Raw genomic sequence first — 25074 nt, 5'->3', positions numbered from 1 at the left:
GAGGGGCAAATTTCGCAAAATATCAGTTTTAAGAAAAATAATAACGTTTTCCAATATACTAATGATCATGTCCTTAAATAATCTTTTGATTTAAACCATTTATTCACACTAATTAAATGATTTTCAAAAAATTATGCATGCATAAAATGATCTCTTTTGGGAAAATTTAAAAATAAGAGAATTCAAGGGATCACTGTTAGGAGCATATTCCTAGATATGATTCAATTTAAGAATCAATCATTATTGATTCTTGCATTGAATTATAGTTAAAATAATCTCCCAAATTCATTATTCCATTTTGAAATTCTAATTTAAAAATTAGAATGAATATTAATTTACTTGATAAAAGGATCTATTTAAAAATACTTTATAAAACTATTGACATCTCTAAGTTGATATAATTAGGGGTATAAATTATGATTACTACAATTAACATTAAAAAATAAAAATATTTGAAGAACCCTCTATGTTTTTAATAGGAATGTGCCGCGAGTTGATTTTTGATGAGTATTTCCGTGTTTCAAAAAAAAAAAAAAAAAAAAATACTCGAGGAATTATTAACTTTACTCGTTACTCGTTTGAAAACTGATTACTTGCCTGACTACTCGAACTCATCAGTAAAAAAAATCATATTTTTTAATGAATTGTCATATAAAAATTTGTGTAGTCTGTATTTGTTATTGAATATATTATATGCGTACATATAAAAAGATCTTATAATGACAATAATCCTAATGTACCAGGTGTAATATTAGGTAAAGTACTGATGATCACACAACCTTGTTTTTGTAATTTATTTTCCACAGATTAATCTATAACTAGTTTTACTTATTTAAATCGTGATCATAATCGTAATTCACCAGTTTATTTATTCATCAAATCAATAGGTTACTGGTTATATCTTGTAACAAATATATGTTTTTGTTTTTTTTGACACTGATGCTTATTCTGGGATTATGAGTACAGATAACAGACAAGCCTATACATTTCTACCTGTAGGAAAACATATATTCAAAATTTTGCAAAGAAAGTAAGTAAGCCTAGGAAGATTTACATGTTATAATGAGCTCGAAAAAGAAGGAAAAAATAAATAGAATCTCAAGTTTTGACAAGTTCCAAGTAGTACTTTGCTTTTTATGCAGACGAGGCGTGTTTTTAGTGTCTTTTTTTATTTATTTCATACAACTCGAGTACCAATTTACGGATTTGCTTCCATTTTTGGATAATATTTGTAATTCCAAAAAATGATGGATCAGCTGAACGTATACAGTTCAAAATCAAGGAAGAAGAAGGGATCTATAAAATTCATTAATCAATGGTTGATAAGGGATAATTATATCATATTGATATTAATCTGATGTAAATGGTAAAGTTCGAACCAATGTTATAAGAACAAAAAAATATGTCATGTGGCAAAATACACTCGAGGCAACATTACCAACAGCAAAAATTTAGGCGGCAAAACTTTCCGGCGGCCGAAAATGTTAAAAGAAAAATTACATAGAACCTTTAATCTTTCATAATTCTAGATGATATTTTTTACTACATTCCTTAGAGGCTATTTTAGCTCGGCATTCAAATTCCTTTAGCTTGGGTGAAGGGGAATTACGAATCCTCTGTTTTTTTGTTTTTTTATAACTGCGGAGTAATTCTTATATTTATTATTCCATTTCTTATAGTTTAAAAAATAATAATGAATTACTTTTTTAAAAGATTATATATATTATAAAAAATCTACCTATTGCAAATCCCTTATTTTTATAATCCAGCATGAGGCTAGGACAAACACCTTCCTCCCTAAAACTGACCCTACCTGTACTAATGACAATTAATCTTACAAATGGAACCCGTACAAAAGACTTACTTATCTAGTGTCACGCTACCTCAAGAACTTTGTATTATTAGAAAAAAAAACAAATCTCAGTTACATATGTACATAATATAAATAATTTGGTTACCTTGACCTTCAATTTCCTGACCTCAAGGACAAATGAATTATGGATTAAATTGTTCGTAATAAATGATACTAATATTGTAATTGTATTATTGCTGTTCGTGGTTGTAGGCACTAGATTGAGGAGTTAGGCCTATTTAATGTATGTATTTCTACAACTAAAAACACGAATTATCTCTACTCCACCAACATAAATGCAATATAAAGGGTGCGTGGTATTCAGGCTGGTGGTAGAAGTAGTAGCGGAATGGGCGTGGTTTCATTCGGGAGGTTAGATTCTAAACTTTTTATAAAAATACAGTCAGTCGCTGTCATAGGTTGAAGTAGTGAGGAACGTGCGATTGCCGTCATAAATAAATATTACTAAAATATGGTTTGACAGTGTATTTTATACTTTTAAACTAATGGTAATTTACCTCCTGAGTTTTTATTGGTGAAAATCAGTTAATTGCTTCAATTTCTAAAAGACAAAAATACCTTTTTTTTTAAATTCATTTTCATAAATTGAAATTTGCAAAAATCTTTGAACGTGAATAACTCCATAGATAATAATGCTTGAGAGTTAAATTTAGCGGTATCAGATCTGTTGTTAATCAATGATATTAATTGGGAAGATTGTTACAATGAGGTAAATGAAACTGGATTTATTCGGGAACGACTAATATTTTTTAAAGGCCTTTACAGAATCGCCAATAACTAATTACCTAATCAATCAATCATTAACAATTATAAAATAAGATATGTTGTTAAGTACATGTTGCATCTTTTTGTATAATGTATCTTTTCCCCTAAAACCTCATAATGAAAAGCTATTTAATGAGTAACGAAAAAATGAAAAGAATTACAGTGTATTATAATATACACGTTCGGTTTTTCAGTTTATTTAACAATGGGGAACGTCATCTCTCATATATAACTTTCAAAACTGTGTAAAACAAAACTTGAAATATGTGCTATCATTATGAATCAAAATTATTACTTTTTTTCTAAACTTGTTTTATTGCCGTTTGCAAAAAGGAAGTTATGTTATCGCACCCTATATATACACATGACCATTGCATTATTTTCTAAAATACCCTTTTCCCATGAATTTTATATTTACATAGATCGTAATAAGATGTTTTCCATGCAAAAGGTCAATCAGATAATCATGGATCAGAGGCGTCCGCAGGGGGAGGGATGGAGGGGCTGTAGCCGCTACCCAGATTAAAGAATTTCTGATTCTAACTAGAAAAAAATTTCCAAAAATTACAGATTTTTCTTAGCAGCTCTAGATTTTTGATAATTTTTCCAAAAAAATTAATTTATTGAGAGTAGCTATAGATTTTTGAAACTTTTTTCTAAAAAATATAATCTTTTGCGTATAGCTATAGGTTTTTGAAAATTTTATCCGAAAAATTATATATTTGAAATTGAATTTTATAAATTTTTTTCCTTTAAAATTTCTTTTATTTTAACTGCTCTGGATTTTTGAAATTTTTTTTTCAAAAAAAATAATTTTTTGTAATAGCTGTGGATTTTGAAACTTTTTTCAAAGAAAATAATTTTTGTGAATAAGTGTGGATTTTTGACTTTTTTCCAAAATAATTAATTTTTGTAAATAGTTGTTGATTTTGAAACTTTTTTCCAAATAGTCCTTTTTTTCAGAAAAATTTAATTTATAAATTTTTGGATTATTTAAAAAAAAATTACAAAATAAAGCTCTCCCCCTATTAAAATAATAATTACATTGTCTGCTCATTAATTCATTATTGTTAGGGCTATGATGATTTCTGCCCTATTTTTTAATATGTAAAAAAATGGACCCAAAGTAATTTTTATATTAATTTGAACCCTCATTGTTTTTGTTAGGAAAACAATTAAGACGACATTCGGGTCTTCAAGGAGAGCCTGGTTTTGTGGGGAGTACTGTCAAAAACGTGACGGTACCAGAGGGCCGAGACGTTCTTTTGTCATGCACTGTCAAGAATCTCGAAGGACACAAGGTATATGAATATATTCCTAGATGGAGTGACTTGTAATTTATTTTATGCGTAATTTGTGTTTCTTTTATGAAAGGTTGCGTGGATTCATTACGATCGTTCCGCTATTTTAACAGTACAAAATCATGTTATAACGAGGAATCCACGAATAGGAGTATCTCATGAGGGGCATCGAACGTGGAACCTTCATATCCGAAATGTGGAGCGGAGTGACCAAGGGGCTTATATGTGTCAAATAAATACAGCTAAGGCTAAGACCAAATTGGGATATTTGACTGTTGTAGGTGCGTATATCCTTTCTTTATTTTTGTATATAACTCCATAATTAGATTATAAAGCTATGCTTTAAAAATAATTTGCATAATTTGACGTCCTTTTCCTCATTTGGGATGACAAATTGGATAATTATTATGAAAAAATATCATGATATATTGATTACTTCGTATCTATATCTATGATTATCAATTTACAAGGATCAAAAATCTTTATTTCAACATCAATTTTATATTTAAAACTACATTTTTTAATATTTGGATTGGATACACAATATTCGTGGAAACTTAACTGCAGTTGTGGCCTGTCAACAAAAAAACAAGCTGGCATGATTTTTCACAATAAGTGAACCTGGATTACATTAATATTCTCAATCGAGTTATTTTACATTTTTTTTAATAAAATATTTTGATAAATCATTTAAAGATACTGCAAATTATACATAAACATCCAATAACTTTTTTCTGGTCATTTAAAGGTCGATTGGGAAATAAAAAAAAGTCTTATATATCAAATAAAGGCTCTAAACTGTAGCTAATATTCTTGGGTATTTTAATACATCCCAGAAATGAGAAAATGAAGCCTTTATTTGAGCTAAATAAGTCATTTAAATATTGATCCGTTTATATTTATGATTTATGCTTCAGATTATTTTTGTATTGACTTACGACACTTTATATATTTTTAAAATTATTATAGCCTATTTAAATTTTTTATAGCCAAACAAATTAAGAAAATTTTTACTTTTTACTGGAACATTTAATATTTGATTTCTTTTTTCAAAAAATTAAATATTTGAAATTTAATCTATTTTTTCAATTTATTTTTTGTGAATAATTGTGGGATTTTGGAATATTTTCCACAAAAAATTATATTTGAAATATATTTGTTGCAATTGTTTTCCAAATTTTTTTTTTATAAACAGCTGTGGGCTTTTTAAATTATTTCCATAAAATTTAATATTTGAAATAAATTTTTTTCTATTAAATGAATTTTTGTCTAAACACCTGTGGGCTTTTAAAATAATTTTTGAAAAAAAATCCCCCTACAAAAAAAAAATTATATATAATTCTGCAGACGCCCAAAATTTTTTTGAGTGTTTCTTTTTGTCTAATATTCTATAATTCTATTCATTTTGGGACAAAATTTCAAAAAAAAAAGAAATTAAAAAATATTAAATTTTTGAAAAAAAAAAAATCGTTTATTCATTTTGTTGGAAATCACCCTTGAAGTATTTATACTTCAAAACTGAGGAATATAAGTATATTTAAAATATATTTATAGCCCCATGGAACCGTGCATAATGCTAAAATCCATTTATATGATTTGACAAATTATTGGTAGAGAGATTTGTTTGTTCATTTGAATTCCATTACTTCTTTGTTAAATAGTCTATCGAATGTTTTTTAAATGAGATAATAATCTATTAGAGTCATGATGGGACCGATTATTTATGTTTTTATATACCTATCCCTTGAACGGATAATCTTTACGTGAATGATCAAAAAAGATTAGTCTGGAGATTTAGCATAAATATCTCTATCCTATAAATATACATTTACATTGTGTGTAATAGATGCGATTTTATACAAATTTTAACTTCTATAAGCAGATTGTACACAATGAAATATAAAAAAAGTGATTTTTAAACATTTTAAATCAAGAATTTAGATTGGTAAGAATAAAGTAAAGTAGTAATTGAATATTTTATGGATGATATGGATATTGACGTCATAGTAGTGTTATGTTAAAATCTGTTTTTCTTGCCCGGCAGTCGGTACGATACATTAAATTGAAAATTCCTGCAATAATAACATCATTGACTATGAGTGGTTGTCAAAATCTGCCTGTCTTGCCCTGCAGTTGTTATAATATATCAGATTGACGACAATTCTAACATGCCCGATTACATGATGGTCTAACCTTGTATTTCTATTAACCTTCCTCTTCACTGATTCATTCTATTTTTGTCAATGAGTGTTCAACAAACTATGAGCTACAAAGTTCAACTTGTACAATCTCTTTATACAAGTTACAACTTGTATCCATAAAATAGGATGAAAATCCCAAATAGGGCAAAAGAAGGAGAAACAAGAAACGACAACATAACTTCCTTTTTCTAAAATGCAATAAAACAAGTTTTATAAGTCAAAAAGTTTTATTTTTGTTTCATAATGATTGTACACATTTAAAGTTTTGTTCTATTTAGTTTTAAAAATCATATTAGGCAGGTGACGTTCCACATTGACCATACACTGAATAAACCAAAATTAAGTATTTTAATACCGGATGATTTTTTCATTTTTTAAAAAAAGATTTCAAATCTAATGGTCAACATTTTTAATAAAATAATTGTGGATAATAAGCTGATTAATTAATTAGTAATGTGCAATTTTGAAAAGGCGTTAAAAATGTTGGTTTTTCCCAAATAAATCTGGTTCCAATTACCAAATTTAGACACACTTCACCAATTTAAAAGCATTGCATAACAACAGATCTGATGACTTCAATTATAGTTACATATATCATCCTTATCCCTTGGAGTTCTTTGTGTCCAAAGAATTTTGCAAATTTCTATTTATGAAAATAAATAGAAAAATAGTTGTTTGTATATTTATTTATTGAAGCAATTAATTTATTTTTATAAAATGCAGCAAAAAAATACCTCAAGAGCTATATTGCAATTAGTTTAATTTTATAAACTATTTTCTCATTCCTTGCGAATATTTTTTTTTTCGACAGCAAACCCACCCTCCTCACAACAACAATACATAATAGCGACTGACTCTGTTACTAAGCAAACTTTAAAATCTTACCTGTAGAATGGAATTACACCACCCTCCCAATACTACTTATACAGCCTAATTTCTACACATAATAAAAAATGAATTTATGCTGCCGTATCCTGTAGTATCATAACAATAGGGAATTGATGAAAACAAAGTATTTATACTCCTCTATTATTCTTCATTGTTTGTAACAAAACTATGGAATTGAAACACAAATCCCACCTTGTCTCATAAAATATATGTATTTGTTAGAATATAATGTCAATATTTAGATATTTTACATGGGAAAAATTATAATTTACTTCCAATCTTTTTCTGAATAAGTATTCCTTCCAAAGGAATGATGTATAGGACGATGTTTGAGGACGGAGGATTCAGTAATTGCTAGAGAGGATAAAGAAAATTTAACATTATTATTTAAATTTAGAGAAGTTTTTTTTTTTTTTTTAATAGGGACTGGAGGAGCTGTAGTCCTCTTAGATCAATTGAAAAATTATTCCTCTCGCAGGGAAAAAATTCATGAAAAAACATTTTATGCATTTTTTTAAACCATATAATCTCGCGGATGCTCTGGTAGCCCGGATTGCTTTAATAATATAGAAAATAACTCTTTGTTTTTCATGAACAATCTGACACTTAGTTACTCAATACTTAAATGTTCTCTTCTCAAAAGAATAATAATAAGAACTTGATAATTTTTTTAATATAACGTGACAAGCCAGGGATTCAATAGTCTCCAGGACGCTACCTGGCTGCTGCTACCTGAGGTCGTTGTTAAGAATGAATCTTAACTCATATTTGATACAGTATAGAGATGTATAAATTATGAGTTTACCTAAACATCTACATATAATACAAAGCAAAGGCCCAAATAAATTACAAATAGGGTAGAAAAACTGAGCATTGTCATATTTTTATTTAAAAAACAACCATTCCTTAGATTAGATTAGATACATATAAGAGATGCCTGTGATAGGTTTGACTTTGGAATTAAATAATTTCATAAAACTGTGATATATGAATTTCAAGGGTCTGATTTTTTATAAAGCTTGACTATTTAAATCTAAAATCTTATAAATACTTTTCTTTTCTATTAAAATTGACATATGGTCGACAAATGCCCTTTGGAACTTGTTCTGTAATTATAGTAATTGTCAGTTCTTCTTCCCCATTTGTAGCGGGCGCGCTTGAGTCGTCGATTACAGGTTTCTAGTGTTTTATATATCTATACATATAAATACTCTCTTTTCTTTTTAATTTAACGTACACGCTTGATTGCATTCTTTTTCTTCGCAGTCTCTGATAAACTCAAAAATGACTGTACGGAGTAACTTTGCTTTATTAACGTAGATTACTAATAGAGCTTTGTTTTTGATTCCAAGGGAAATCCTTGGTTTTTTTTTTTAAAAAGTGTGAAAAACTCAGGAGTCCTCGTTAGTATTATGAATCACAAAGAACTCTTACCCTGAATGGACTGTGACCTCTCATCTTTATGAAGATGAGCCACACTTCGAAGGAGTTGAACGTGTTGAAGAGTAATGCCTGTGATGTTTGTGCGTATGAAAGAGAAAAACCTGAGCAATTAGGTTGTTACTTGTTTGTACATACTAAATTAACTTACCAAAGAGAAGAGAAACCATGATCAGCATCACGAGTATGAGAAGGATGAGAGCCCATCGCTTGATGACAAAGCTGTTTTTACTCACTCTCACCCACCGAATGTCCCTAGTACCATTCCCTAATTGGGACTGATGAGTATTCTGCTCCACGTTTTCAGGTATAATATCCCATCGTGGCGGTGGAGGCGGCCCAGGGTAGTAGTAGCAACAGCTTCTTCTATTGCGTGAGAATTGAGTAGTGGAAGCCGCAGTATTGGAAGAGGAACAGTAGCTGCAGGATGTGGAGGGAGTTGCAGACCAGGAGTCGTAGTCGGGAGGGGGCTCAAAGGGTGAGGGGTAGTTCATACTTGTTGAGTTGCTCATGGGGGAGGATATGGTGAAAATGGGTTGGTTTTGAGGGGTGAGGGGGGAGGCAGGAGAAATTGGATTTCCGTTTGTTTCCTCTGCATCATCACCATCCTCTTCCTTGTCCTCATTTTCAGCTCCATCCGTCATGATAATCACGTTTAAATATGGTAAATACTAGATGGGTGGCGTAAAGAGGTGTTGTTCCTTACCTTACCTGCAGAGCCCTTAGAGAAACCAAAGAGTTACTTTCCTTTCATTTAGCGTCGTCCTTCCCCTTTCTAGGAAAAGGTATTCTACACTTTTTTACGTACAACATAACCGTCATGCCATTGTTATATTATTATAAAAATGTACACATATTACGACGATATAGTTTGTACATAAGAAAAAAGCAGAGGATTATAATAATCGGAGTTAGAAGGATTGAAGGATTGCTTTCTCTCTTATCCTCCTTCTCAAGTTGTATGTAGGTTGGTAGGCCTTTAATCCATTTTGAATTGGCTTCCATCTATACATACATTGTAGGTATATCCATGCATATAAGTAAGTAAGTATAACTGTATATCTACAAACAAACCAAATATGAATGTTGTATAACTTTCTAAATAAATAAATGATACGTGGAGATTGGCTTTCACGAATGACCTAGATGCAAGGTCAGACATGATACCTCCTACTTACCCATGACGTAGTTTAATTACCCTTTCTTTATATATTTCCAGTGCCTCCTCGAATAGAAGATAGTATGAGCTCTGGAGATAAGGTAATTCATCAATCATTTTCCAATTGTATTTAATTGGCACTAAAAGAGACTCAGAGGACAAACTTATGAATGGAAAAATGATACGTTTTTACTGCTGGTTCGAGGATGTTTTGCCCTCATATATACGAGGGTGGTCAGAAAAGTTTCCAACCTTAACGTGAAGATGGAAGCACTTTTAAATAAAAGGCAGTCACATCTATCTTCCATATGTTGACAGTACCTCAGTAAAGTTTCAGCCATTTTGAACGCATTGTTCTTATGTAACAGTCGTTTGAGTGAGTTAATCAGGGTGTTTTTTTCTGAATTTTTAATTTTTCTACATAGTCTCCTTCTAACTCGACACACTTCTCCTGGTGATGCTCCAATCTCCGTAACCCGGCTGTAGAGTTAAGGAATTTATGTTGAAAAAAACAAAAATAAAAATACTACAATATTCACACCAACTCACTTAAACGACTTTTACAAAATGGCCGAAACTTTAGTAAATAAACTGTCAACAGATTCTAGATAGATATGACTAGCTTATTTTTACGTTACCCTTGTATATTAAGGCAAAAATACATCTTCTCACATATAATTTAAGGTTTAAAATGAGTCTCCCTTCACTTGAAGTAAATTTGTAATGTATTTTTGCATTCAGTAGCGTTAATTATGCTGCACTACGAGAAAAAACGAACCAATCAAATCGCGTTTAAACTCCTTCAAGAGTGAGATGGCTATCGTCTCCCTCAAAGATTTTACCCAGAGTCACAAAATTCCTAAAAGTTGAAGTAGCGCAGAACTGTTGCTTCAAATTTATTTGTTTGTATTCTTTCTTCCTCTTTTCTCTCAGCTGATGTACACCGCTAAAAAAAAACCAGTTCGAATTTATTATAATTTGAATTCTGAATATCCCACTTGAATTAAAATGCCCTCATTTTAAGTTATTCCATGGAAAAAAACAAAAAAAAACAAGTTCATTTCAAAGGACTTTAAGTGAAGGGAACCCCATTTTACGCCCCAAAAATAAGAGATAAGATACATTTATGCCTATAATATATAAATAAGGGCAAAAGAGGGCTAAAACTCCTGTGGTAAATCTTCCAGTCACCCGTACTGCTCATCATTTGACTCTTGTTATTGTTAGGAATTGTACTTTTGTAAAGAAACATAATAATTTTATTCTCTTTGCTCACATAAAAGTTAACTTCCTAACCATTTTTTGATCGGGGGTGGTGTGTGAATATAATTGACATAAATCTTTTTCTGTTACATTAATATTTCAACCGCCTTGTCCTTTCTGTCAATAGAGTCTCTTTAATTGGGCCAATATTGTATGAATGAAAGCAATATTATCTATGTACTATCTAGGTACGAACAGAGGGAAGCAATGTCACACTGGAATGTACGGCTAGAGGGAGCCCTAAGCCCACAGTTACATGGAAACGAGAGGATGGAAGAAATATTAATATTGACAAAAGTAGAAATTTTTCAGGTAAGAGAACTGCATGATTCTTTGATCATATTTTTTAAGGAAAAGTCTACTCGCAAAAAAATAATTAAGCTCTGTTTTTGGCGGTAAAACTATGTATATGATCGGATATGTGCCTGATTTTGACAACAACCATTGAAAGGAAGGATATATTTGTTCCAAAATTAACTGTTGAATAATCCCCCTTAAGTCTTGCAACAAAGAAAAAATTATTTTGCCCCAAATTGCCAAATACTGATTTTCCATTTATACAAAAGGTTGGAAGTATAATTAGTGGATGTGATCCCTCTTTTTAACAAGACTCCATAATATGTGTACGCCCTCAAATTTGCTCCAACTACGAATGTTGACGTTAAACAGTCTTTATCTATGTTTAAAACTACCAATATGTACATATCGAAGGCAAACTTTAAGGAAAGACAATCTTTATGAAATCTTGGTTTGTCGATATAATCTAAAAAAATGTATCAATAAATTATGATTAATATAAAAAAAAAACACTCATTACCTTCAATTATACCTTTTAAAGCTTCATTTAAAAAAAAATACAAATTGCTCAATTTTGATATTCTGGGTGCTTATTTTGGAAAAAAAAAAGGGTCATCAATCATTATTATGTTTATAACTAAGCCCATGAAACTCTAGAAATTGCCATTTATCCGCAAGGCTTTGTTTTGAAGACAATTTTGTTTTTCAGAAAAAATATTTGCTTCATTTAATTTTATCATTGAAAGACTTTATCCACAATATAAGCTTTTAATATCAACATTGATTTTCGCTTTATTAGATGCGTTTGATTGAAAATAAAGTGGGTATGGCTTGTATTCATATTTATCTTTAACCTTTGACAAAAACAATCTCATTTTTACTTATATTCACTAATTCATAACGAAAACCAATTTCACCATTCTATCTTAAAAAATACGTAGAATAAATTTTTTTTTAAACTGAGCATACTCGTATGTTCTTGTGTCTGAATTGTTCTTTGTTCCAAAGCCCTCCTTGAAAAAAAATTATTCGACCCACCGCGAGCAAATTTCGTAGCACCGTTAAATTTACAAACTCATATCCCAGTTTTTCTTATCAATATTTCCAGGAGGGGGAATCACACCCTTATCCCACACCCTAGCCTCCCGATAAAACAGACCTGATTAAGAGGACAACCCATACTGTACATAGAGTTTTCAACTGGATTGTTTTTTTCTAAAGTAATATTTCATTTTTATACTGATAGATATTATATAAAAAGTTTCCCCATGAGACGACAAAAAGAAAAACCCATCATATAGAATTTCTACATATATATGTAAAATTGAATTCTATGATAAATAAAATCACTTTATGGGCTTATGCATAATGTATATTCGTTCCTCATAAAAATAAAAAAAAAGATTTGAAAAATTGATTTTTAGCTTTTGAAGACATAACTCTTCCAATTGCTTCATTAATCTTTTTCATTCAATTCAATTCTAGTATTCAGCATGATAAAAACAAAAGAAAGTCATTGAAGCATAGGATTGAGAAAAAAAAAGGTGCTTTATTATAGACAAAGACTTTTATTTTGGTACAATACATCTATTATGTTATATATATGTATAGTTGCAAAAAATATGAGCTACTGGAATGTTAAAAAAAGACAAGGAAAATAAACATGATCATCCTGACAATTTGAAGAATATTTTGGCGGAGAGTAGCTTAGCTGTCATGACGTGTTAGCTGATATCTGCTGAGATAGGAAATAAATAAATACAAATCCAATTCTGTATCTAGTAATAATTTATACTGGAATTATTTGGATGTTCGTCCTCAATTCTACTCCGAGCCCAAGAAGGACTTACAAATATAAGTATCCTTGAGCACATCCACTTTATTCTGTGAATGTCCCTCCTCAAGATTTAAATAATAGTTAAAGTATGAACGTAGTTCATGGACGACTCATTCGGGAGAAATTGTTCTCTTGAACTTAATATGTGATTGGGTCACACCCCCAGGTCATTCCTAGAGAAAGAAATACACTTCACACAACATTGCTAGGCTAGACGGAGTAAATGTAATTATGTGTTTGATTATACTTAATCAGTGCAACTCCATCTAACCAATTAAAGGAATATTTTTTTTTTAAATATGTAAAACAAATAAAAAAACGTCATTTGATCTTTTTAATAAATGTCAAACATTCTATCAAAATTGTTAAAGTCCTTTAAAAAAGCCATTAAGGAACAATCCTGGTAAAGCCCTTGCAGTGAAGCGCTTAATTAGCAAGAGTTTTGTTCCCTTTTTTTACTTTCTAATGAGAATGGAGCCACTATTTTAAAGCAATGAACTAGTTTAAATAATAAGCTACAAACCGACACACCATCTTGCGGATAATATATATATATTTGGTTTGCTCATTCCCTATTTAATTAACTCTAATTTATTTTTGAAGGACTGTTCCTCAACTGCTGGCATTATTATCTAACTCCTGTGTAGTGAACTTTCCTTTCTACTTCATTCAATTATATTCCAAATATGGGTGTACATTTGTGTATCCCAAATAAAAGACAGGGAGTAACCTTGAGGATGTGTTGAAGAGTTATACAGGTGTGCGCGTTTAAAACTGAACACTCCTTTAAATTTTACGGCTTGACGAGGGGTTCTCTTGTAGACCTTCAGGCCTAGATCTTTCTTAACTAGCCGATCCATGGTCCTTCTGTTGACGTTGAACTCCCTGGAGAGGCCGCTGACGGTGACCTACCCTCTCTTGTCCTCGATAGACTTTTTTACGGCAGCAACCATTTCGTCCGACCTTCGAGGCCTTGACTTAGATATTGTGGTCGCCTCAGGAGTCCCTTTGGCTACCACGCGGTAAACGGGGGTGTGGCTGCAGTTCAGAACCTTGACAATTGCAGTGGGAGTTTTTCCCCGCGCGGAAAGTTCCAAAATTGCGACTCATCAATTCTCCATATTGTCGGCTGTTGTTTCACTGTTGCTATTTAGATTTTGCTGGAGTTTTGTTTATAACTAGTCAAGAGCCTTGCCTCGAAGTATAAACCGGTTTCAACTCAATAAAATCACGAATATGTACATGGCCTAAAATTTAAAATAGTGTTCAGTTTTAGACGCGCACACCCGTACTTGTAAGTACTTGTTGAACTCAGAGTCGGATAAGGGATCGACATCAGAGTAATTATTGTCAATGGTCTTGTTTATTTCGTTCTCCCCCTCATCCCATGTCACAGCTGATTTCAAAATATCAAAATTGAGCAATTTGTATTTGAAGAAAAAAGCAGTTTTAAAAGGATAATTGAAAGTAATTAGTGTTTTTTTATATTAATTATAATTTATTGATACAATTTGTTAGATTATATCGACAAATCAAGATTATATAAAGATCTTCTGCATTTTGCTGATGATAGCCTCCACTGTAAGACTCCTAAGGAGATTCAAGTCGGTGGCTCAATCAGTTTTGAGGTAGTGACTGGTAGATTGTCTTTTATTTGTTGTTAATACATTCGTACTATAGGAAAAACCTAATCACATTCATGGAGAAATTGTACTGACATCCTTCGAAACATTGATTTTTTACAATATATTTAATAATTTAAATTTAATTTTGAAATTTTTATCCAAAAATTTAATTTTTCAAATTAATTTTTGGATGTTTCTAAAAAAATATTCCAGAAACCAAGGCCTCCCCAAAATATTATTCTGCGGATACACCTGATTTGTGATTGGCTTGTCTTTTAATAAATATATCTAATATAAATCCTGGTTTTCATATTTATTACTAATACATATCCAAAATGATTTATGTTTATGGCTTTTTATTTTGCATTAACAAAAAACATATATAGGTTTTTGTGTTTTCGTAAGTACATATTAGGCATCTGGTATTACCTACAAACTTGTTATTGTTATTCTGTATGCGTGTGTATTTGAAGATATATGTATTATTTTTGCAACATAATATTTATAATAAATCTTTATTTTACAAGTAGATATTTACTGGAGGTCTTTTGTGTGTGGCTTTAAACCCGCTTTTCTTTCGTATATAAAGACATTTAGCTATGAATATGTGATTTGTACCCACGTTAAATATTCAAATTGAATTTGTACTTTGATATCTCTATCATAATAAAATGCCAGGGGCTTCTACATTCAATGTATACATTAGGGCAGTGGTCCCCAACTTGCAGGACATGTACATGTACCGGTCCGTAGATCGATTAGTACGCGTGCTCACAAGAATTAATTAGAAATTTATGCCTTGAATATAAGTTTTTCATTCAGGAATTGACCAAATGCATAAAATCTCTAACAGATTCGATATAAACGATTCACTTATTCGCACGCTCCGTTAAATCTCAATCATTGATTGATTACTTGACTTCTTCTCTTCTTTTTAAAAAAAATATTTTTCTAATTGATATATTTGATTAATTATTCAACAATTTCCATAACTTTTGATGTAATAGTGATTTGAGGCTACTATTGAGGCATCCTTATAACGAAATGTATCTACTATTAGTTAATAAACAATTAATTATTGCAATTTGTAGCAAATAATTAAACATTTTACCTATTAAAATTGTTGTCAAATGAATGTGAATCCCAACTACATATAATTGAAGCATTAATAATCATCAAATATATGTTATTTTTTTGGTATAAAATGTCTGTTCAACAAAATGGTGATTCGATAATAAGTTTTTCGGCAAAGTGTCCAGGCATGGATTTATTTTATTCTAGACAAGTTTATATATATAAATAGGGATGACCTAAATGTTAAAGATCCATCAGTTGACACCATATGTAATTTTCTTTTAGAAGATATTCAAATAATTGCGCCTTCATATACCCTAAAATCAGGGGTGTTCACAAGTAGTGGGCTGGAGGGGCTGTAGCAGCCCCTAAAAAAAGAAGGAAATTTTCCTTTTTACAACATTTTTTATGTCAAAATAATTTTTTACGCGAAAATAGGGCTTAAATTTTTTTTGAAAGATTTTTTTTCTAGAAAATAAGGTCATTTGTGGAAGTGATGGAACAGAGCAAAAAATATATTATTATAAATTTTTTTCAAAAATATTCAATATTAGCAATTTTTTTCTAAATATTCAATATTTGAAATTTTTTTCGCAAAAAAAATTAATTTTCGGTTAATAGCTATGGATTTTGAAAAAATTTCCAAAAATTTAATTTTTCTGTGAATAACAATATATTTTGCATTTATTTTACTTATAATTTAGTATTTGAAATTTCATTTTTGAAATGTTTTTCAAAAAAATCCCCCCTCAAAAAAAAAAAAAATCATCCTGCTGACGCCGCTGATTAACTTAAATAACTCTTCCATTTTTGGCACAGTTAATTCAAACTATTTCATTACTAATTACATATCTCATTCCTCCCTCTAACATCCAAAGTTCCGTTTGTGGAAGGAGACATTCTCCGCCTCTACAAAGTATCCCGATTAGATATGGGAGCCTACATGTGCATAGCCGCCAATGGAGTACCTCCAGCAGTGAGTAAACGAATACATTTAGGAATTGACTTCCCACCCATGATGTGGGTTCCGAATCAGCAAATTCGATCCCCCCTGGGAGGTGCTATCAAATTAAAATGTGTCGTGGAGGCACATCCAGAGGCTCTCATATTTTGGGAAAAGGATGGATCGATGCTTCAGTCCAATGAGCGGATTAAAATGAGAGTTATTCATGGGGAGCCTCGCTATAAACTAGAAATGAAGCTTCTTATATCTTCGGTGCTCAAGGAGGATTTTGGGACTTTTAAATGTATTGCAAAGAATCCGAGGGGAGTGACAGATGGTGCCATTCGACTCACAGGTAATTTTTGATGAATTTTTGTGATTACATTTCAGTTGTAGATGTCCTCCTTTATTTTTCCATTTGAGCACTTTTTAATTCATTTACGATGTATAATTATGTGAATTTTAATCAAAGTATCCTTTGCACAAATCTCTAAATATGTAGATACCATTGCACTAAAGTTTGATTTAATTTGGTGGTCAAGCTAACGTGCCATTTTCATTATGAATAGTGCAAATTTTAATTTATATTTAATAGCACAGTTTTACATCATATATATATATTAAGTCACTTAAACTTTTTCTGCATTCTGTATGTAAATTAGGGCTTTATCAATATGGATTTCTTTGGGGCGGGGGAGGGGGGGATCTATGTTCTTTGTTTTTCAAATTAATTATTGAAAAAACAGTTATTATTTCAAAAAAGTTTTATCATTTTAATTATCAACCTTGGAGTTAAAATACTTATCTCCCAAGATAATGAGATCTTCTACAACATATCTCTTGTGAATTTTGGAAAAGTGGATTAATTGAGGGGGTGTAAATTAAAGAAACCAATCTATGTTAATAGTGATAACCATTTTGAATTCTAATAGATTTTTATAGATACCCACACACTCTACAATAGAGCTATCCCATGTCGATTTTATTCTATTTTTTTGATTGGGGTTGAAAAAATGGGTGATCATAATTTTGAAAAATATTTTTTTGTTTAAATATTATTTCAACTGTTGTATCAATTGTCTACTAAAAGTATCTGTAGTAAAAACAATACAGTAAGTACATCAGGGCTTTACTTAAAACACTTTTCCAACCATCCATGACAGGCAAATTGTTCAAGCGGACAGCTTAATACAGTGTATATGATGACCGAATGGACAAGTGGTCCCAATTCATGCTAACTAAATTTGTTTTTACGTAAAACAGTTGTATTATCTCAAAATCATTCTTTTCTACTTTATTTTCACAAATTTAGAGGGACAGTCAATGTTTTGGACTTATAAATCTCCCCTAGGGTGCCCTATATCTAATCAAAATCCAACAGGATGTTAAATGCTTTACTCCTAGACAAAGTCAAATTTCAGTAAAAAAATTCTAATTACTCCTTCGAATCATTATCTTGTGATATAACCTTTGATTTGAGCTTGGATTTTGCATATTTCATAATATTTTCAGTCATAGTCATCCCTTAAAATCCTACTGTAGTTTTGACGTAATAATAGAGCCGTGCATCTGTAGACGAGTCGTGCCAGACGTTAAAAAGTATAGTAAATGATTTATGGGGACCATATTTTGATTTTTAAAAAGGAAAACATTTGGCTTCGATGGGAGAGAGGAATACTATTTTGAAATTAATTTTAGCATAAAGTAATATGGAATCTTTTATTTTACCTTACTTTGAAAAAGAATAAATAAATGGTTTTGTGTCTTTCCCTAATTTAAATTTTCTTTTCTTTTAAGTAAATGTTTAACATCCGTCATTTGTCTTTTAAAATGCTGACTGGGTTTTCTAAGGTTAATTTTGATTATGTTTCTATTTTTATTTTTATTTGGTAATGATCCCTAACTTTGGGTGATTAATTATTGATTAATATCAATCTATCTATAGTCGCCCTATTTAATCATCACTATTTGAGCCCTAATATACATACATAAGCTTAAACAAATTAAAGGAAGTATAATTGTATTTTTATCCTTAAAAAATTGGATTTTTTGTAGAAGAAATCCCAATCACCGTCGTTCCCCAAACAACACCCACGATCACACCTATCTCCTCAACGACACAGCTCATCATAAATATCATTAATCAAGATAACTTCTACAAGCAGCGCAAAGGTATTCCGACACAAGGCTATAAAACAAAGTGGTGAAACGAGTTTGTTAGTTTGATTAATTTTCCTTGAGTTTTTTCGTCGCAAGATGTCGTTTTTGAGATATTTCAGAATAACCTTCGCAGAATTAATCTTATTATGTTTTTTTAAAAGGTTGAATTGATGGAGTTTGCGTGGTTAGTTATAGAAGGGTTCCTCTTATTTTATACTCGGGGAAAAAGAGGAAAAACGGCCTTATTAATGTCAGTTTAGGGATCTAAATTTTGATTAGTTGGTTTTGGGATTGTTCAAAACTATTATTGGATAATAATTTCATAGTCAAGAAGAATTGGCTGACTACCAATATATTTTGGGCCTTTTTTTTTGTTTCTTAGGGGAGGAGGTTAATAACACATTGTCTGAAATGTCCCGGGCTTAACAAAAAACATACGTTATTTTTTCCGTTTTTTTAATTGTTCAAAACTATTATTGGAATATTTAAAAAAACTCACAAACCTAAGAACAAATCGTCATAAAATTTTGACAGCTGTCTTTTTAAGGTTAATACTAACAGAAAATGAAGTTAATTTTTAAAAAATAGCACCAACTAATTGTGAAGCCCAAGACTTTTCAGCCCATTTGTTACTTATAAATTTAAGATTAAAGTAGTAAAAATTGGTATTCTTCTTATTTTTTGTAAAGATATTTTTGACAGTGTCGTGCTTTTGGTTTTTTTTAATATTCTCCCCAAAAATAAAACATATTTAATTATATGATTAACAGTTTGATCGCTTATAATAATTATGTTATTGAAATTTTGTACTCGTAAATATAAATAGAAATGTTAAAAATACTTAAATAAAGTAAAATAAAACACCCTTAAAAAAATGGCCTAATTTTAAAATAATCTTAATAACCTGAGTTTTGGGTTTCAACAAAATATCATTTAATATTTTTAAATTAAAAATTGAAATTTGTATGAAATATTGATTATCTTTATCAAATTTTGGAAAGCAATTTAGTGCTCAGATGTATTGATGAGGTTGCGTGGATAATATCAAATAATAGATACAATAATACATTTGTCAAACTATCGTTGTTACGCCTCAGTTCTACAAATTGAAAAAAAGAAAAAATAATCCAAGAAATGAAGGGAGGAAAAGAAGAACTTTGAATCAAAACAGATAAATATACGAATAAATCCTAAGTAAGGCCTTATCTAGATAAATAATCATATTTAATGTTTCAGGAGTATACTGAAAAGTATTGGCCATAAATTGTAGATTTAAAGGATTAAGACGCATTTTTATATATATTTCGGGTTGTACGTTATAAAATTCCAATTTACTAATGGAGGTTTTTAATCGATTTTCAACATGACTATTTTGTCCGCTACAATGGTGGACATTTGATCCATTTATTAATAATAGTCCTCAGACAGGTTGGGAAAAGAAGACATGTCTGGGGAAGGTAGGAAATGGTTACTCTTGGTCACCCAAATTCACCTAGTGAAATTCATGATACCCATAGTGCATCTAGCGAACAGAAAAATATTCTCATAGTCTTGAAAAATTGATCAGGTTGTCATCCTTTCACCACTTGGTTTATAGCCTTGTTCCAGCACAATTACATTTCTTAGAGTGTAGAACAATAAATAATCATTACTAATATGTAGTATTTAAATGTATTTTAGAATGTACGATCGGCTTTTATCGTCATAACATATCCACTTACTAAACATTTGTCCTAATTTCAATTATTCATTTTTTTAGAGATCTACGGATCCTCCTCGAATGATGTAGATGAAGACAACAATCCTTGGAGAAAGAAGCATGAGGGGAAGGATGATCCAATACAAAAGCAAAACTATCAACTAACGAATGAATTCGGTATTAAATATTACAATATGTGGCCAGTTTACACCAAAACAAGTTGGAATGTTTTCCTACAAAAAATAAGAGTATTGATTATTTCACATTTCTATCGATAAATTATGCTAAAGAATTTTTTTGTATTTGGCTTACATATGTAATCATAAATACTCGAACAAATCAGTCTGAAATTTAGAAAGTAGATATATAAAATAATCAAGTCCTATAATGTATTTTTGTGCTTTTGAGATCATTACCCTGATTTTGACCGAAACGAATCTTCCTTTCCCCTTTACCTTTCTATATGTTGTATCCCTCCTTCTCTTCTCTTTCTGTATCTTTCTACATCCCTTTTATCTCTCTCTTTTCTTCTACCTTCATCCTTTGTTTCTATTCCCCTCTATTCAGTCTGGCAACGTATATTGGGATAAAATTAATCTTCACAATGTAGCCGTCCTTAGAGGCAACTATAGATTCCAGGCGGCTGCTGAATGCCTGTCAACTACTGCGGATGTTGGCTTCTATCATGGCGTCCCAGTGCTGGCTGACATAAGCCTTGAGGGCATTAGAGTTTGGATGAATGACACTCCAGGCCTTCCACTCGACATGCACCCAAAAGGAGTAGTGGAGGGAGTTGGCATCAGGGCTGGAAGGGGCTAATAGTGTCAAAAAAGAGTTCAAAAGAATTCATAAGACTCATTCAAAAATCTTGAGGAACTGAGGGGATGGGATTCTATCATTGCTGGTGTCAAAAGGCTCTTTCTTCACACTTTTTATAGCTCTCTGGATTGTCTAGTGAAAAAATCCCGAGATCTCTTGCATGGGCCCACATGGACTTTACTTTACCTCTTCCGTGTCCAGTTTGGCCTTTTTTACAGAACCCTTTTTCCTCTCCAACGTTTCGGACTTGCTGACAGCGTAAACGGTGGTCCTTGAGACACCAACTAATTGGAGTGCGAGAATGAAAATTCGCCAATCATGTTTTAGTGTTATTTTCTAGACTTGTACATAAGTTAGGGAGCTCATGTTATTTTGTTTTATAATAGCTAATTACATATACTTTAATATATCGGAATTCAAATTAATTTCAATCACTCAACCTTCTTTAATTTGTGAATTAGTAAGTGTTCTGAATTCAATGTACCACCCGGCATATCAAATTAAGATTCAACTCAATAGTTTACACCCTTGAGTATCCCAACTTCTACCAGTAATTTGAATGGAAAGGGGATTATTGGCCGAATTATGCTAATAAAATGAAGTAAATAACTTCATTGGACATTTATACTTTTTGGGATATTTGTTCAACGTTGTTTTTGTGTTGACTCGCCACAAATGTATGATTGTTACTCTCAATAGTTTATTAATTAATTTTGTATATTATAGGTTCGATCAATGGAGGAGAGCTCTTTAATAAACAAAAATTATTACTCACTATGGATCCTCCAATTCATCCTGAATTTCCATTTTTGGCTCTTATTATAGTTATAATATATTTTAGGGAATGTCTATTTCCTTTGTTATTTAAATGGATCATTTGTTACACACTCTCAAGAAAAAGTTCTGGTCAATTTCTCTACCCCACCCTTTATGTCTCGCTCAACCTATTTCTATCCCCCTTGTTTTGTTGTACGTGTTCTTTTTTATACATTCTACATAACTGCAAACACATACTAATTATTATTTTTACGCAAACATACGTCACGTCGTTACCTTTACTCTATCTCGCAACCTTTCCTTCAAAAAGAAGGCCGGAGGGAAAAGGCACAATATCAGTTGAGGGGAGCTGTGTTTTTGGAATTTTTGGAAAACAAATCAAAAATTAAATTTGTTGGAAGAAAAAAAATTGAAACAATTAAATTTCAATTATTGATATTTTATTTAAATTTCTGAAATTAAATTTCATTTCTTAAATTTTTTGGAAAAAAATTCAAAAATTTATAGATTTTCTCAAAAAAATTAATTTTTTTGAAAAAAAAAATCAAAAATCCGTAGCTGTTCACAAAAACTTTCAAATATCAAATTTTTTGAAATATTTTTTCCAATATTAAATATTCTTTTAAAAAGGAAAAATACCTCAATTTGGAGAGGGCTATAGCCCTCCAGCTCACCTGCTGGAGACGCCCCTGGTAGTATGTAGTTTGGTCATTCTTCCCAAAAATGGATTGCTGGGAATTCTTCAGGCCTTAACAAGTGCGAAGGAGTTGTGAGCACGGTTTACTCATATTAGTTTGTTTATAAAACGAGTGCCGTCTAACGGCAAAATACTATAACTCCCTGAATGAATATAAAATATTGATTATTGGTAAATTCAAAATTGTATTTGGAGTGCAAGACAAATAATTAACAAGGAATACCCTTATTTATGTTGCGACGCCAAACTACATACTGTGACTCTAACTGGCTCATAAATATATATTTTTTAGCTTGTTTATACTCAATTCGAATTGTTTAATCAATCAATCAAATTGTAAACTTTTATGTTAAGGTGAATTCCCATATTTTATTTCAAAGATCTTTGCATTTTATGGATTTCAAACCTCAACAATTATCCTTTTCAATATAAAAAGGTTCTGTGATTTAAAAATCTGTTTTATTTTGTAAGTACAAAAATTACGAACGAGGGATTATCTCTCCCTTTACGAAGACACATTTTTAAATCACAGAACCTCTTTACTTTGTAGGGAAGAATCGTTAAAGTTTGAAGATTAAAGATGCAAAACTCTGTTACAACATTATGCAAGTGTATACGTGTCCACGTATGATGGATGTGCTAACCCCTTTTAGTGGGGTAACGCCGTGACGTAGTCACAACTACAACCAATACTCTGAATGAAACATTAAATTATGATTACTATTTTAAACTTTCCCCAATGTTAATTTTTTTCTCCTCATTCCAATGGAAACTTTTTTTAGACAACTTTAAAACTTAATGTCAGATTATTAATATTAATATTATTTATCACAGGTTATGTGGATACATGACTTTTAACAGATACATACATACTCACATATTAAATATACATATCTATCTATCAATATTAGTGCATATCTTAAAGACTAATCATTAAATATTTAATTAACTATTATTTATAAATAATGATGCCCAAGAAATCTTGTAATTGTTTTACTATTTGTAATCATTAAAGATATTGAAAAATAATTATTGTTACTTGATTTATTAATTGCATTGATTATCTTTATTCATTAGCTAAAATATAAATGAAGGAACCATCAATAATAACTAATTGCTTCTATGGAAGGGATTCCTTCATAATCCTCAATAGTCTATCAGGAAAGCAAGATATATGAAACTTCTTAATCTAAAAAAAATCACACTATCTTAGAATGAGTGGGGCCCTGGGGCAAATATAAATAAATGGGCCGCTTTTCTTCCTTTCCTTTTCCAAAATTCGATCTTTTCTAAAAAATTAATGAGGGGGCTCTTTTCTTTGTTTCAAATGACTCTTTTTATAGTGGGGAACAAAAATGTAAGGAAGTTTCTATTTTATTTTAAAATGACATATTTGAAAAAAGGGGAATTCTCCACCTGTATTTAATGTTTATAAAATATGAAATTTTTAAAATAACAATGCGACAATGCAAACAAAAAATTGCTTGAGGTCATCCTTACTTCCATGGCGAAAGCATAAGGGTATATAATTCCAAAAGACTATTTGATTTGTAATAAAAACTATGGTTAAAAATATCAATATTTGGTGTTGTGAGGAGAGAGTCTCGTTTCGTGGAGGAAGTAACCTTTATTTAGTATCCAGGGTAGGGAAGATAGGTTTGTCATTTTGTTTATAATTCGGTGGAGTGTAATAAAATTCTTAATAACATGTTTATGATACGAAGTGATGAGGCAAAATTCCTATGGGGTTCCATTGACAGTTGTTTTTATCTCCCAATGAATATTTTTTGTAAAAGAGAAAGCGATTCAACCAAATAATTAATTTAAAAAGGCTTATAAAAAAGATTATTTACTTCTAAAAAAAGTTATTTTATAAAAAAGTGAAAATATTTTGAAAGAGATCAAATTTTCAGATTGGGGTTTAAACATTGTGTAATCCGTTTCGCATAAGGCCCACAATAGCTAAGTCGGCCTTACTGACTTTAACGTCAAGAAAAGATGTCCTTGCTAAAATTATTTATATTTTAGAAAAGCAGAGATGTAATCAAATTTTAAAATATTATGTATGAGTAAAAAAGAGGTTTTGCGAGGACAAGGCCATGAAAAGATCCGACAAATTACGACTTACTTTGTAACTACAACAAACTTAGTACTTGAGGGAATCATTATTCTTTTAAGGTATATGATAAGTTACGTCGTGTACATTATTACTTAATTAAGTCATCAATACCCAAGGCTTAGGAACCAATTAAATCA

The 25074-nt window shown here is 30.7% G+C and overlaps 2 protein-coding genes across 7 annotated transcripts in view; one reads left to right on the top strand and one right to left on the bottom strand.

Annotated features, from left to right (window-relative positions):
- LOC121116508 (limbic system-associated membrane protein) overlaps positions 1 to 23847 on the top strand; it is a 46691-nt gene extending 22844 nt beyond the window's left edge. For 3 of the 4 annotated variants that reach the window (XM_071887576.1, XM_040710762.2, XM_071887577.1), the window contains 8 exons: positions 3806 to 3939; positions 4013 to 4220; positions 9688 to 9728; positions 11079 to 11202; positions 16602 to 17021; positions 18722 to 18838; positions 20586 to 20702; positions 22071 to 23847. In XM_071887576.1, coding sequence (XP_071743677.1) covers positions 3806 to 3939; positions 4013 to 4220; positions 9688 to 9728; positions 11079 to 11202; positions 16602 to 17021; positions 18722 to 18838; positions 20586 to 20702; positions 22071 to 22510 — 1601 coding nt within the window. In that variant the 3' untranslated portion in view covers positions 22511 to 23847. The remainder of the gene's footprint in view (positions 1 to 3805; positions 3940 to 4012; positions 4221 to 9687; positions 9729 to 11078; positions 11203 to 16601; positions 17022 to 18721; positions 18839 to 20585; positions 20703 to 22070) is intronic. The other variant, XM_040710763.2, reaches the window with a different exon arrangement.
- LOC121116511 (uncharacterized) lies at positions 7222 to 9347 on the bottom strand. 3 transcript variants are annotated; one of them, XM_071887579.1, is made up of 4 exons: positions 9180 to 9278; positions 8620 to 9139; positions 8463 to 8572; positions 7222 to 7382 (listed from the first exon to the last, which is right to left on the bottom strand). In XM_071887579.1, exons 2-4 carry the CDS (start codon positions 9110 to 9112, stop codon positions 7290 to 7292), a joined length of 696 nt encoding a protein of 231 aa, XP_071743680.1. In that variant the 5' UTR covers positions 9113 to 9139; positions 9180 to 9278; the 3' UTR covers positions 7222 to 7289. The 3 variants fall into 3 exon arrangements, with proteins under 3 accessions (XP_071743680.1, XP_040566699.1, XP_040566698.1); XM_040710765.2 differs by having other exon boundaries at positions 8463 to 8540; positions 8620 to 9347; XM_040710764.2 differs by having other exon boundaries at positions 8620 to 9255.
- Positions 23848 to 25074: the final 1227 nt, after the last annotated feature.

This window comes from Lepeophtheirus salmonis, chromosome 4 (genome assembly GCF_016086655.4).
Source record: "Lepeophtheirus salmonis chromosome 4, UVic_Lsal_1.4, whole genome shotgun sequence".
In the NCBI taxonomy this organism is placed as follows: domain Eukaryota; kingdom Metazoa; phylum Arthropoda; class Copepoda; order Siphonostomatoida; family Caligidae; genus Lepeophtheirus; species Lepeophtheirus salmonis.
Note: the sequence above shows the minus strand (reverse complement) of the source record. Positions and strands in the feature narration are given on the sequence as shown.